This window comes from Hippocampus zosterae, chromosome 14, assembly GCF_025434085.1.
Source record: "Hippocampus zosterae strain Florida chromosome 14, ASM2543408v3, whole genome shotgun sequence".
Taxonomy (NCBI): domain Eukaryota; kingdom Metazoa; phylum Chordata; class Actinopteri; order Syngnathiformes; family Syngnathidae; genus Hippocampus; species Hippocampus zosterae.
Genome location: NC_067464.1, coordinates 15,797,361 through 15,813,337, shown reverse-complemented (window position 1 = coordinate 15,813,337; position 15,977 = coordinate 15,797,361). Strand labels below are relative to the sequence as shown.

At 44.6% G+C, this 15,977-nt stretch overlaps 1 protein-coding gene across 1 annotated transcript in view; it reads left to right on the top strand.

The window, feature by feature from the left end:
* Positions 1 to 15,977, top strand: part of LOC127614416 (transcription regulator protein BACH2-like) — an 81,244-nt gene extending 65,267 nt beyond the window's left edge. Inside the window, exons 4-5 of the mRNA XM_052085719.1 lie at positions 7,014 to 7,220; positions 13,174 to 15,977. Coding sequence (XP_051941679.1) covers positions 7,014 to 7,220; positions 13,174 to 13,575 — 609 coding nt within the window. The 3' untranslated portion in view covers positions 13,576 to 15,977. The remainder of the gene's footprint in view (positions 1 to 7,013; positions 7,221 to 13,173) is intronic.

Genomic DNA, 15,977 nt, shown 5'->3' with positions numbered 1-15,977 from the left:
CCCAGCGTTTTTCCTTTCTGAATTCTGATTTCTAATTTCCCCATTGCGGGACAAATAAAGGATATCTTAATCTAACCTAATAAATCAACTAATCTAATCAACTGAGGTGGCCTATTATTAGGCCACCTCAGTTGATTAGATTAGTTGATTGTTGTTGTATTGTAGTACAGGAAGATGTAAATATGATCGTAAGAGTCTTTTTCTCCACACAACAAAAGCAATGATGTTCGCTACTTGGCTAGTGTAGCTAACGATAAAGTAGTCGTTCAAAGATGACCATCATATACCGTATATGAACATAGGTCGATAGGACCAGGGTTGGTCGGCGTTAGTTTTACAATTACTCGTTACCTGTTAAAAGATGTAATCCAACTACAATAAAATTAAAATTACTTTGAATTACTACAATACCAAATATGCTAATGAGGATACATGAATAAATAATTTTTAATCGCTACTATATATATATCAGGTCGTTTGCAAGTCATTTAGCACCATGCTCTCCACAAACATGCGGTGTGATAAACCGGAGAGGGGGCACCCATCATCCGGGCGCACCCCAGCCCAGTGTCGAACGGCGTTCCGCGCGGCCGGAGCCGCTAACCTTGACCAACCGGGGGGCGGCGGCGCTACGGTATTGGCACATCTAGGCGGGATTCTGACTTAGAGGCGTTCAGTCATAATCCCGCAGATGGTAGCCTCGCACCATTGGCTCCTGAGCCAAGCACATACACCAAATGTCTGAACCTGCGGTTCCTCTCGTACTGAGCAGGATTGCTATCGCGACAACACATTATCAGTAGGGTAAAATTAACCTGTCTCACGACGGTCTAACCCCAGCTCACGTTCCCTATTAGTGGGTGAATATATATATATATATGAGCGGCTGGATAGCTCAGTTGGTAAGGCATCGTTTTGGCATATGGGAGACGGTGGTTCGAATCCCGCTTGGGGCAAAAATGAGCACATAACACCATCCAGTGTGGGTCCTTGGGCAAGATCCTTCACGCTAATGCCTACCTCATACAATGATGAGAGACAATAAAACGAATGACATGCCGGCTCAGACGTCACCCGGCCAAACAAGGTCTGCGTCAGGTGCAGGGGAACCAGAGCACCTTGATGAGAAATGGGCTACTGGAACAAAGCGGAGATGGGTGAGATGCGATAACATGCCTCTGTTGGAATGCTACTACTCAAGCAACCCTAGTCAGAGGGGTTACATGCAGAGAATGTGGGTTAAATGGTTACTTCGAAACCCACAGTCACGGTTGACCACGAAACAACTAGTAGCTCAGTGTTCCAACATCCACAAACGGCAACTGCTGTCACAACTTGAGATTGATGAGGTACAACGCAGGTTCCATGGTGAAGGGCCCCAGGCTGCCAGATCAGAGGAGGAGGTCATACAAGAGATTGGGAGGCAAGCCCCAATGAATGCAGATGATGAGATTGGGTGGCCAGCCCCAATGAATGAAATGCTGAGCGAGGCAGCAACTGACCTGAAAGCTAAGATCATGGCGAGAATGAAAGCGGGGCAACCTAGAAACCGATTACAACAGCTATGTGAAGTACCATCTGAAAGTCTCATAGAAAGTGTGAATCTCATAGAAAGAAAACTAAGGGCGATCCCTACCGTAACGATCACAGAAACCAATGAGCTGATATACGCTTCAGCATCAGTGATCCTGGAGACTCTGGGCTATAAGAGCAACCATGGAAGCCATGAGATACGTTACCCACCATGGAAAAGACGGTTGGAGGCTATGATCAAGGCGGCCCGGAAAGATGTGAGTCAATTGACGGAGGCCCAGAGAGGTGTGATGAAAAGGCCGATACCCGAGAGGTACATCCAGATGACCATACCTGAAGCACTCGAAACTGCCAAACAAAGGCTCCAAGCCTTGTCCAGTCGCCTAAAGCGGTACACGAAAGAGAATGAGGCCAGACGAATAAACAGGCTGTTCGCAACACAACCTGCGAAAGTGTACGCTCAGTGGCAGGGTCCTAACAACAGAGCTGACCCACCAAGACTGGAAACTGAAAGGTACTGGAAAGGCATATGGGAGAAGGAGGTTGCACATAACAGCAGTGCACAATGGCTGGTGACCCTGAGAGAGGAGCACAGCAACCTCCCTGAACAGAACCCAGTTACCATAACAGTGGCAGACATACAGGAAAGAGTCTCAGATATGAAGAACTGGACAGCACCAGGCCCGGACATGGTCCACACCTACTGGCTAAAGAAACTCACAGCACTCCATGAGCGCCTAGCAGTACAAATGAACCAGCTACTGAGGGATGGGACTCACCCAGAATGGCTAATGATCCTGATCATGAAGGATCCCTCGAAGGGTGCAGCCCCATCCAACTATCGGCCAATAACCTGTCTCTCCACAACATGGAAGCTCATGTCAGGCATCATTGCGGCTAAGATAAGTGGACACATGGATCAATACATGAGCGAAGCACAGAAGGTTATTGGTAGAGATACCCGTGGAGCCAAACATCAGCTCCTGGTTGACAGAACAGTCGCACAAAACTGCAGGTTCCAACATACCAACCTGTGCACAGCCTGGATTGATTACAAGAAAGCCTATGACTCGATGCCACATACATGGATCACTGAATGCTTGGAGTTGTATAAGGTGAACAGGACCCTAAGAGCCTTCGTTGCAAACTCGATGAGGATGTGGAAAACCACTTGAAGCCAATGGCAAGCCACTTACCCATGTGTCCATCAAAGGTGATGCACTCTCCCCACTGCTGTTCTGCATAGGACTGAACCCCCTAAGCCAAGTAATCACCAAGACAGGCTATGGATACCGCCTCAGAAATGGAGCTACAATCAGTCACCACCTCTACATGGATGACGTAAGCTGTATGCTAAGAGCGAAAGGGACATAGATTCCCTGATCCACACAACCAGGATCTACAGCAGCATTTGGGCTTGAGAAATGTAGACGGATGGTGACTAAGAGAGGAAAGGTAGTCCGCACAAGCCAATGGCAACCTCGAACTGGCAACAAGGAAAGCGGCTACGGCCAAATACCTCCAGCGAGTGAGGCAAGTCCTAAGAAGCCAGCTCAATGGCAAGAATAAGACCCGGGCAATAAACAGCTATGCCCTGCCAGTGATCAGATAGCCTGCAGGAATAATAAGGTGGCCAAAGGAAGAGATTCAGACCACGGACGTTAAGACCCGAAAGCTCCTAACCATGCATGGAGGGTTCCATCCCAAATCCAGCACCCTGAGACTGTACGCAAGCCGAAAGGAAGGAGGCCGGGGACTAGTGAGTGTGAGAGCCACTGTCCAGGATGAAACATCCAAGCTCCATGAATACATCAAGGAGAAGGCTCCAACGGATGACGTACTCAGAGAATGTCTCAGACAATGGGGAACAGAAGATGAGGCGCTGGAAGAGGGACCACCATGGGAGTACAAGCCCCTACACGGGATGTACCCCCGGACCATAACTGAAGTGGCCGATCTCAAGAAGTCCTATCAGTGGCTAGAGAGGGCTTGCCTGAAGGACAGCACAGAGGCACTCATCCTGGCTGCTCAGGAGCAGGCCTTGAGCACCAGAGCCATCGAGGCCCAGATATACCACACCAGACAAGACCCAAGGTGTAGGTTGTGCAAAGAGGGCACCTGAGACGATCCAACACATAACTGCAGGGTGTAAGATGCTGGCAGGGAAAGCCCACATGGAACGCCATAACCAGGTGGCTGGCATAGTCTACCGAAACATCTGTGCGGAGTATGGACTGGAAACCCCAAGGTCAAAATGGGAAACACGTCCAAAGGTGGTGGAGAATGACAGAGCGAAGATCCTGTGGGACTTCCAGATCCAGACTGACAAGATGGTAATGGCGAACCAACCAGATATCGTGATCATAGATAAAGGGCAGAGGAAAGCCGTTGTAGTGGATGTAGCGGTCCCAAGTGATGGAAACATCAGGAAGAAGGAACATGAGAAACTCGAGAAATACCAAGGGCTCAGAGAGGAGCTGGAGAGAGCCTGGAAGGTAAAGGTGACAGTCGTGCCTGTGGTGGTCGGAGCACTCGGGACAGTGACCCCCAAACTAGATGAGTGGTTGCAACAGATCCCGGGAACAAAATCGGACATCTCAGTCCAGAAATGTGCAGTGCTGGGAACAGCAAGGATACTGCGCAGAACCCTCAAGCTTCCTGGCATCTGGTAGAGGACCCGAGCTGAATGAGGGACGGACACCACCCGAGGGGTGAGATGAGGATTTTTTTATTTTATATATATATGCTGCAGAGAAGCCGGTCCGACTCACAGCTCTGCAATCTCACGTACTGCGGCCGATTTGTGAGGTAGTCTATGATCCATGCTGTGAGATGGTGGTCCACTCCGGCATTCTGCAGTTTGCCTCCCAGCAAATTGGGAAAAAAACAGACCCTTAAATCACAGCGCTGTAAATTAGCACTTCAGAAATAATACTGTTCATAATGACAAACTAAAAGTGCTGAAATAAACATCAATCACTTCTCATAGTCTCCAGAGGACACACATCAACTATGCCTCGTACGTGGGGTGTTATTGAGTTTAGTTTGCCAAAGAGCTTTGCCATGTATGGCTCGCTTGCTATATTGCTATATCATTAGCTGTGACTGCACTCGCGACTGGGTGCTTTGCATTGGTGTGGGAGGTTAAATTTGAGCTGCTTCAGTGGTAAGCAAACTCCTTACAAATTAGGCACAACACTCTACTTGTCAATTGTGTCATCAGGGCGTTTTTGAAATGTAAATGTTCCATTCATTGTGATACAGTAAATACTTCACAAACGTGGGTTTCGGACTTGCAACAGGCAACATGCCAATTTAAAATTTCCACATATTAGAAAGCGCATCATAGAAGACGACATCTGATAAGCGAAAATTAGTCGTAAAAGTAGTCGGAGCAGTGTGTGTGTGTGTGTTGACTGTCCCACTTCTTCGCCCTGACCTGGTTGTCTCATGAATTGAACAAGTACATGCACCAGCGGGGTTGCTTGATACCCCAAGTGAAAGATGGGCCATTTGTGTCCTTGACTGTCAACCATGATTGGCTTGACTGTGAGATCAGCGACACCATTTTATCTGATCAAAGTAATCAATCAAATCTCCCAGTATTAACACAGCATTTTCTGCATTTGCTGTACTCATAATTAGCTCACAATCAGTGATCTGTAATCTTGATCAAAATATGACTTTTTTAAAAGACAATTTTGCCAAATTTTCAGTTTCTGGGTGGATAAGCAGTTCAGAAAATGGATGAATGGGTGGTTGGAATGTTGTGATAATTAATATTCAGCAAACCCTGCCTTTTAGATCTGGCCGAGTTCTCATTTATAAATAGCAGTGTCACAAATGGAAAGCGATCCTCTCACTATACAAAGAAACAATTTGAGATTGGCTGTTCAGAGGATTTATGACCATCTACTACTCACTCTGTCATCCCAAGCTTATTATGTGGTTGAGAAACCTGCAGCTATATATAGAAGTATACAATGTCAAGGATCTGACAACCCCATGAAGGAATAGGGACATAGCCATAATATCAGAAGTGTAGGGGGGGGGGGGGGCACATTTTTCAGGAGTAAGCCAACCTTTATGAGTAAATTATCATCCTAAATTCCCTGAGCTTCTCCATATTGACCCAAAAACAAAATAGATTTTAAATAAATAAATACCCAGTGAGTCCAATTTTGGTTGAGGTAAAAGTCATGAGCAGTAAAGCATAAGTAGCCAGGGACTGTATTTTACGCACAATAAGGCGCTTCAGGGGAGAAGGCGCACCTTCAATAAATGGCCTATTTTAAACCTGCTTTCATATATAGGGTGCACCCCATTATGAGGGGCATCGAATAGAAGCCAAAATAGTGGCTGTAGTAGCGTTATGCATCCACGAGATGGAGAGACGCCAAAGGGAATACATTCATTCATTCATTTTCCGAACAGCTTTATCCTCACTTGGGCCGCGGGGGCTGCTGGAGCCTATCCCAGCTGTCTTCGGGCAATAGGCGGGGGACACCCAAATCGGTTGCCAGCCAATAGCAGGGCACACAGAGACGAACAACCATCCTCACTCACACCTAGGGACATTTTGGAGTGTTCAAGCAGCCTGCCATGCATGTTTTTGGAATGTGGGAGGAAACCGGAGTGCCCGGAGAAAACCCACGCAAGCAGGGGGAGAACATGCAAACTCCACACAGGAAGGCCGGAGCTGGAATTGAACCTCTGCACTGTGAAGTCGACATGCTAACAACTCGACTACCTAATTCAGTACAATACAGCTTTATTTATATAGAGTTTTCACAACCGCTGCCGCAGTAACAAAGTGCCTTACAGAACAATTAAAATGCTACATCAACAAATCAGAATATTGATCCATCCACTGTAAGAGGTGCATCGAATTATAAGCCACGCTGTCAACTTTTGAGAAATTTGAACGCTTTTAGGTGTGCCGTATCGTGCGGAAAGTATGGTAATTAACACTAAATGCTAATTTGCAGTCAAACATGGTTATCACCAGCAAGCTTACAAAAAAACCCACTGTATTATTTATGAAGTCCAAATCTTCTGATTTCAGCAGTTCAATGTGAATACTTGATGTTTTACATTGTCCTTGGTGCAAGGAAACTAAATAAACTGTATTAAAATTCCAAACAACTTTGATGGACACTAACCCAGTCATTTGCAAATTGTATATAGGGGCGGAAAATAGATCCACAGCGCTATCTTGTGGATGCTAGACAACATTGCCCTCCAGTAGGTCACTCGGCAACACATACCGTGGGTCGGTCGATGCCATGGAAATCTGGGCCAACATCAGGTCACAGAAAGCGGCAGATCAGCTGGTGGGCAGCATCGTTTCATTTGGTTGAAATTGTCAGACGCTATTTGCACTTTATCTGATTCAGTTTTTGCAGCCGTGATTACATCATGGTTTTACTGTTATTTTATTGTCCACAAATGTCATAACCTGAATTTATTTTTGCATTTAGGTAAAGCTACCTTTTCCCGTGGACCAGATCACCAACTTGCCCCGCAATGACTTCCAGATTCTCATCAAGATGCACAAACTGACCTCGGAGCAGCTGGAGTTCATACATGACATTCGTCGTCGCAGTAAAAACCGTATCGCTGCCCAGCGCTGTCGCAAGAGGAAGCTGGACTGCATCCAGAACCTGGAGAGCGAGATCCGCAAGTTGGTATGCTGAACCAACCCTTTACGCCTTATTCATCATCATACGGAAAATAATCTTCCTTATCCTGACAGGAATACCGCTAAAGCAGCTGTCATGGTTTGTTTTGTTCCTCAAGTTAACACGCATACTTATTGGAGTACCTGTAACTGTTTACCTGGTCCAAAAAGTAAAAAGTGTCCCAATCGGTAAAAGTCATCAAGTTACAATGCATTACAGTTTTTCTTCATTGGTTTGGCTAATTTCTTGAGAGAGACATGACATTCTTAAAACTAAAAGGGCTTCTGGCCAAACAGTTTTCCGTTTTGCGCAACAATGAGTTTCAGTAGCAAAAGCTCATAACTCTCACAAAACGTTGTACATATTCTTCAAACTTGATCCCTTTTCATACAAGGAATTGGTACCACCACTTTGTGCTTTTTACTTCTCCCACAACAGTTTACCCCATGTCCATCCATCCATCCATCTTCTACCGCTTATCCGGGGCCGGGTCGCGGGGGCAACAGCTTTAGCAGGGAAGCCCAGACTTCCCTCTCCCTAGCTACTTCTTCCAGCTCTCCCTGGGGGATCCCGAGGCGTTCCCAGGCCAGCTGGGTGACATAGTCTCTCCAGCGTGTCCTGGTTCTTCCTCGGGGTCTCCTCCCGGTGGGACATGCCCGGAACACCTCACCAGGGAGGCGTTCAGGAGGCATCCGAATCAGATGCCCAAGCCACCTCATCTGGCTCCTCTCGATGTGGAGGAGAAGCGGCTCGACTCGGAGCCCCTCCCGGATGACCGAGCTTCTCACCTTATCTCTAAGGGAGTGCCCGGACACCCTGCGGAGAAAACTCATTTCGGCCGCTTGTATCCGGGATCTCGTTCTTTCGGTCACGACCCATAGCTCGTGACCATAGATGAGGGTTGGAACGTAGATCGACCGGTAAATTGAGAGCTTCGCTTCGTGCATAAGTTTACCCCATGTGTCAAAACTTAATTCCTTTCTCATATGAATAGTTACCCACCAAAATGCATCATCCCTTTAGCAATGTTTTGGCACTGCAAGGCAATGCTCAGATGTTTTGTCACTATGGCAGCGGTTGAGATCAATGCTGCTTAAAAAAAAAAAAGAAATGACCAGCATGGTCTTGTTGTGTTTTCAGTCAAAATATATGCTGCAGTGAGGGAAGAAACGGTGCAAATGTCTCAACCCATCCCCAACAACTAATCCCCTGTGAAGCCCTCGCACACAGTATCAGTTGCATTGAGCAAGGACCTCTGACCCTGAGCCCAATCTTCATACACTCTCAACTTCCGAGCAGAAAAAAAAAATCCTCAATCAGGCTGAGGAAAGACGAGTATGGTGGTAGTAGCACCAATGCGTGAACATTTACGTTCTTGACTAATTTTGACAAATGAACAGACATGATGAATTACACAATGAAATACCACAATACATGGTCATATCACGACAGTAAAAGTAGCACATCCGCCACCCCTCACATTGCAGAGGTCGTGGGTTTGAATCCGGGCTCCGTCCTTCCCTTGTGGAGTTTGCATGTTTTCCTCCCACATTCCAAAAACATGCATGTCAGGTTAATGGCACACTCTAAATCAGGGGTGTCCAAACTTTTTGCCAAGGGGGCCAGATTTTATGTGGTAAAATGTCGGGGGGCCGACCTTGGCTGACATTCTTTACATTGAACAACAATATTGTTCAACAAATTTTAGTAAGCCAGTCTGTTTCACATTTCCATTTTTATTTTAATTTCAACAATCTTAAGAATTTCTTTTGGTTCATTTGAAACAGGACTTTGAAATATGACATATCAGTCAATATAAACACGGAGTGATGTCTTGTTAACTCGTGAGTGATGCCCTCTAGTGTCTAAATGCTATTACTCATTTAGTGAATGCTATTACTCATTTAGCCACTAGAGGGAAGCAGTACTCTATGAAACATCACTTACCAGTCTACGAGACCTCAGTCAATGCAACACGTGTTCCATTGCGCCCAACCTGCGGGCCAGACGGCACTGATTTTATGACGGGGGCCGAGGGCCGGATGAAATTCGACCGCGGACCGGATTTTGGACATGCCTGCTCTAAATTGTCCCTCGTGTGAGTGTGAGCGCAAATGGTTGTTTGTCTATGTGTGCCCTGCGATTGGCTGGTTCAGGATGTTCCCCGCCGACTGCCCGAAGACAGCTGGGGTAGGCTCCAGCAGGTTCGATTAATGGGTGGATGGACAGATGTTAAAAAGACCCCAGATTGTCTTCCATTTGTGCAGTTCTAGCACCCTCTGGTGGTTTGTCTTTTAATGCAATTTAATTTCAATTCGGCATGTAGGTCCTACATGAAAGACCTCCGCTCATCACTAGAGAAAGGGGAATATAACATGTTCAGGTTCCTCCACAATTTGCCTCGATTCCCAAAGTGTGTGTGTGTGTGTGTGTGTGTGTGTGTATTAGCAATTAAATGTCTCAATATTTATGTGGTATTAGTGATTGGAGGTCCTTAGTTACCTGTACCTGCGTTTGAACCTTTTGTTTCATCCTCTGCTAATTAGCATTCTAGACATGACATTTACATGCAAAGCACACGCTCACACACGAACAAACACACAGCAAATTCAGTCTGTGTTCCGACTCAATATAGTTGGCACTATCTCCGCCTGTCACGTGGAAGACCCCGGTTTGATTCCCTGATGGGGAGTTGTTGTGATTTTAATTATTTTGCTGATGCCGTTTTTCACAGCAAATTAAAATGGAGCAGGGATTGCTTCCACCCAGTTTCGAACTAGGGACCTCTCGTATGTTAGACGAATGTGATAACCACACCACCACCGTTTTTCAAACCCTGTGCCATGATATTGTCAGGTGTGGCATGGGAAATTATACAATATGCCTGACGTACTCATGTAGTACCCTTCCATAGTGGTAGGGAGCAGCAGCAGCTCGGAAATTGCCTTATGTTTCGAGACAAGCAAAGTTTCCGACGCGAGGCAACACAATGAAAGGTATCTTTCATTTAGATTTACGTTTACTGGAGATGCAACAGCACCAATGTTCACTCTAAGCTGCGCAACTGCGCACTGGTCGCACACTCTCAGCGCATAAGAAAATCTATCCAGTGCAGGGAAAGCCCTGCAAATGAATTAGATTTGTAACTTTTTTTCTGTATCAATTTGCTGTGTAATTCAGTGAGTGACAGGTGTCCAGCCTATCACACGAAAAGATGCAATGATGCTATGCAGCCAATCACGGCATTGACAGTACTTGCACATGTTCTCTGCTCCACATAGGTGCTAATTCCCTATCATTGCATCACGACCGAGCAGTGAATGTGATACGTTGACTCCCTAAATCAAAATAAGAATGAACTGCAGTTCTTTTAAGTTGGAATGGCTGTCGGAGTATGTGAAAATAGAAGAACAAGCTGTGAAACTGGATGAGATATTTTCTTTTTCGATTGAGAAAGCTATGCTCTGTAAAACGACTGCGAAAAATATGGACTAAATGGAAGATGGACTACCTCAAATGACACATTCAGCAGAAAAGTAATTTGAATGACATTGGAATTATACAAACACTCAAGATGGGAAAAGGGACGGGAGAGCGCAAACGACCGGGAGGAAAATAACTGGCTGTCACACAGAAAATAATTCGATTGAGCAAGTTAAAGTTTGAATGCACAATATTTTACTTGCAATTAAAACGAATGCAACAAATACTGGATTGATGTTGATTTGATTCCTCTTCAATGTGCTATAATATTGAGTTAATTTTCAACGTTAAAAAAACGCTTACAGCAACAATATAACTCTTGTTAAAAAACACTTTTTTTACATTTTCAAGTCGTGGTGTGCTGCGGGATATTTTTCAATGAAAGAAATGTGCCTTGGCTCGAAAAAGATTGAAAAACACTGCACAACACAATGGAAACAGGTGACACCACCGTTTTTTCAAAACAGGGCTGTCAACCTTGTTAACCAATAGCATGGTCGGTGTTTTGGCGGTGAGTCCTTCAAAGCTTGTGTTCCTCATTAAAAGGGGAGTTGTAGATGGTTTAATTATTTTGATGATGCATTTTTTTTCACAGCAAATTAAAAAGGAGTAGGGATTGCTTCCACGCAGTTTCGAACTTTGAGCTTTCGTGTGTTAGATGAACGTGATAACCACGACACTATGGAAGCAGATACCCCGACAGTCTTTCATACCAGGGCTGCCAACACTCCTCACTGATTGCATTGCCAGTGTTTTGGCGGGTAGAGGTCCTCTTTCGCCTGTGTTCCTCGTGAGTATAGTGGACAGTATCTCTGCCTTTCACACGCAAGACTGGGGTTTGATTACCTGACGGGGAGTTGTTCAGATGGCAATTATTTTGGTGATGCAGTTTTTCACAGGAAATTAAAAAGGAGTAGGGATTGTTTCCACCCAGTTTCGAATTAGAGACCTTTCATGTGTTAGGCGAACATGATAACCACTACACTATCGAAGCAGATGACTCTTGAGTCTTTCATATCAGGGCTGCCAACACTCTTCACTGAGCTCATGGCCGGTGTTTTGGTGGGTAGAGTACCTCTTTAGCCTGTGTTCCTCGTTCGAAGCGTGGACAGTATATCCGCCTGACATGCAGAAGACTGGGTTTTACTGCCTTATGAGGACTTGTTACGATGTCAATTATTTTGGTGATGCAGTTTTTCACAGGAATTATAAGGAAGTTGGGAATGTTTCCACCCAGTTTTGGGCTGGAGACCTTTTGCATGTGAATCTAATGTGATAACCACTACACTATGGTAACAGATGAGACAGGAGTGTTTCATATCAGTGTTGTCAATCTAGCTAACTGATAGCAGTACCGATGTTTTGGTGGCTCGGGCTTGCCATAGGTAAATGTTCCTAGTTAGAGTCGTGGACAGCATGACGGAGAGTTGTCGTGATTTTAATTATTTCGGTGACACAGTTTTTCACAGGAATAAAAAGGAAGTCTGGATTGTATCCACACAGTTTCGAACTGGGGACTTTTCATGTGCTCGACGAACATGATAACCACTATGCTATGGAAACAGATGATACCACATTTTTTCATAACAGACTGTACAACAAACCAAAATAAGTGGGCTGCAAAGTAGCAAGGGATCACTGTATTTCATATTGTGTCGTTTGGATATACCCCAAAACGGTAGGCTACTTTTACACAACCATTTGCAAAGATGTCCTGAGACACTTGAAACATCGACATTTTGATGGTATCAATGACAAATGCCATTCTCTTATGAAAGATTGCAAAGTGGATTTGGGGGTTTGTCCATAAGTATTTCAAGAAATTAGCCAAACCAATGTAGAAAAACTGTAATATTTCGGTACTTAGATTACGTTACCAGCCTCACATTTTTCACCCTTGACCCATTTTCATGCCGGGTAGCCAGCAAGCAGACTAACATCTCTCTTCAAAGACTAGTTGCCATAGTTTTTTTAATGTGTACAGTATATTTTAACAGATATTTTTTATGCAAGTCATTTTAAATTCATTTGGATGTCTTTTGCGATAGCACTGTATTCTCTCAATTCACATTTCTGCTCAAAAACATTTGGTTTTAATCGGTTCAAAACATGTTTATCCTGTTTGGCCCCCGACCGAAAGTGTTTGAGTTTTGAGCCCTTCTGTGAGTTTGACAGCCGTGAAGAGTGCACAGTTAAACTTAGCATCTTTGGGGGAATGTGGGAGGAGTACCCGAAGAAAAGCCATACATTCACAGCACGAGCCAACCTCCACAAAGGAAGGCCACAGCTCAGATTTGAACTGTGGAACTCGTATCAGGGAGGCAATAATGTTAACCACAAGGTCAGGACACTATGCTTTCCCCAAACTGATGAACGCATAACATCCTCGTGAAAGGGCAATTTTCTGTCATTGAATAAGCACCGCCTTTAAAATTTTGCAAGACAGTGTATAGCTCATTGGCTTCTTCCTCCACAGGTTTGTGAGAAAGAAAAACTGCTGAGTGAGCGCAATCAACTGAAGCTGTGTATGTCCGAGCTGTGGCAGAACCTCTCCTTCCTCTCCCAGCAAGTTTGCAGAGACGTACAGGACAGCCATTCACCTCCCATCTCCAACAGTATTGACCTGATGTCCAACCAACCATCTTCACCTGCCGATGAGGCCTCATACCACCCGACGTCACCTCAAGGAAAACAAGTTGTGAGCGTGCCAGATGCCGGCACTAAGGCAGGGGAGCTGAATGATGGGCAGCCGGGGGTGGAGGTCTCGGGTCGAGAGAACCCAAAAGGCTCACTGCTCTTTGAATCAACAGAGGAAATACTCAGTCCCTCCGTAACTGTGGATTTCTGTCAGGAAATGATTAAGAAATGCACAACATAAGAACAGAAGAGACATGATGGCACTTAAAAGTTCAGTCGTAGAAGATTGTCTTTGTGACATATTCATACTTGTCCTTAAAAATATTGAACTGTAACATTTAAAAAGGTTTTGGAATGGACATTAAAATTGTCCGCCCAGCAATACTGTTCCACAGGTATTTTACGGATTGGTTAAAAAAAAAACTGGCAGCTTTTTCTGTCTCTTCATCTTTTCTCATCTTGCCTGTTTCTTCCAGTCAGCTTCCCTCCCCATCCCCGCCCTACATGCATTGCGGGAGGTTAAACTCAGGAATTTCTCAGAATGTTCACCCAAGTCCTTTTTAACATCTTTAGAATGCATATTTCATCTTTTGGCTGCGGTCTGACAGCAAATCTGGCAAAACACACTGCTGAGCCTGTTGAAACTCCCAAGTAACTTTTCTCATTTGATCTTGACTATCCTGATCGCTGTCGGGCTCAGGATGCTCGACTGAATTTACATACTGTAAATAGTGGTCAACACCACAGTTGAACCTAAATAAATGCAAACCGAGGAGGAACCGAAGCATTTTGGTTTTAAATTTGCCATGGCAGTTTATTGTCGTGTCTCTGTGTTTGGTACCTTCTCAAAAGCGTACGAAATCTGATAGGGATTGAATCATTTCTTCTAAAACAGTCAATCATTTCACATAAAACAGTGTGTATCACACCTAACGAAGCCTAACTGACTGTGCTCACGTGCTGCCCGCTGGCAATAGGGCTCTCTTTTTTTCTTAGTCCTATTTTTCCAGAAATACAGTCATTAGAATGACATCCTTGCCAAAAGCCCATTGAAAGTTGACTTGTGCGCTATCACCGTGTCCTTTTGTAAATCATACGCCACTATCCTTTTCATTTTCCCATTGTTGATCATATGTGGTGGTTGTTTGAATTATGGGGCTCATTTGGTTTAGCTCAAGTTACCTTGCGAGATGTGACCCAGATGCAAGGGAAAGCAGAGTTGAAACAAGTTTCGTAATATGGCATGATTCTTTCTTGTGACTGGCTCCAAGTAGGTCATTTTCATTAGCTCTAAAATGACATTGCTCAATAGATAATGTGTTCCAATATTTTTTGCTTCAGGAATTTCAAATATGTTTATCAGAGTGGAAAAGTTCTCCCCGCCACCTCTCATGTTGTCTGTGCTACGCTGGCACTCCATTGCACACTGGTTTGCACCAGTCCTGCAGATGCATCCAACCATCGCAACTTGTCATAGGTTTGATAAATCCCATTGTGTGTGCCACATTCATCTATTTGCATATTCACTTCACGGAACATTTAAAATGAACCATGCGAATTCTGCGCACTTGCCATCTTTAGGTGCACCTGCTTCGTCGACCAACTTCCATCTCTGTTTTTCAAGGAATCAACATTGCGATGCTGCCTGTGTATTAAATGAGACCCCCCCAACAGTCTTCTACTCATACTCTTAGTAACTCATCAAATCATGAAACTTTGTATAACTTTGATTTGGGCACAATATCTCTCAATCTGGCTAATTTTTGTTGAGCTGTCAAGACTGTCATGTTATCAAAGGTCTGCATGCATTTTATGTGTTTACATTGGATGAAATGGTGAAATGAACTCTTATTATGCAGCACTGTATATATCCAGCTCCATTTGTTGTGTACCATACGATGGATGTGTCTATTTCTTCATTTTCCTTTTTTGTCATACGTGTGCCATGACATAACTTAACAATAATCACCAAGTTGGAGCACTGCCAAGCACTATCAAGAGGTCAACTTGGCACTGATACTGAACAAATGCAGAACAATGGCACTTAAAACAAAGTCTTAATCCCAACAGGAGGACTCCACAGCGGCCTATCTGAATACTTCTACAATCCATCTACAAAATTAGGCAAAAGTGTTCCTGGGGGTTTCATTCATTTAAAGTGTCTCACAAATGTGACTGGACTCCTCCTATTTATGTCAATGTTTCAACGCTGAAGAAATGACACTTTGTCACAATGAGTTGTACGGCTTGTAGGACAGTGTAATAACTCAACACACAGCTAAAAATGCCGCCTTGAAGTGAAAATTTGACCAAATTAGCCATTTTACTCGCCCGGTGTCAGGAAACTTGTTGATGGATCACAAATAAACTGAAAGTGACGTCGATATGCCCAATTGCTCTCACTGCAAATGACAGCTAACAGCAGAGGGCGGTACAGGACAAGATGGCAGTGGCATGAGCTCGATGAAAATGGATGTATTATCGTGCTTCATTTATCATCTTGTTCCATGATCATAATATTAATTTGGGGACTCGTCATATCTTATTGCAAAGTAAATTTGGTTCCTCGAGTTCCCTTTTCAACAACAGCAGTGGAACACGTGGCGGGAGAAGCCTTCAAAGACGCGCTCGCACACGGCATAA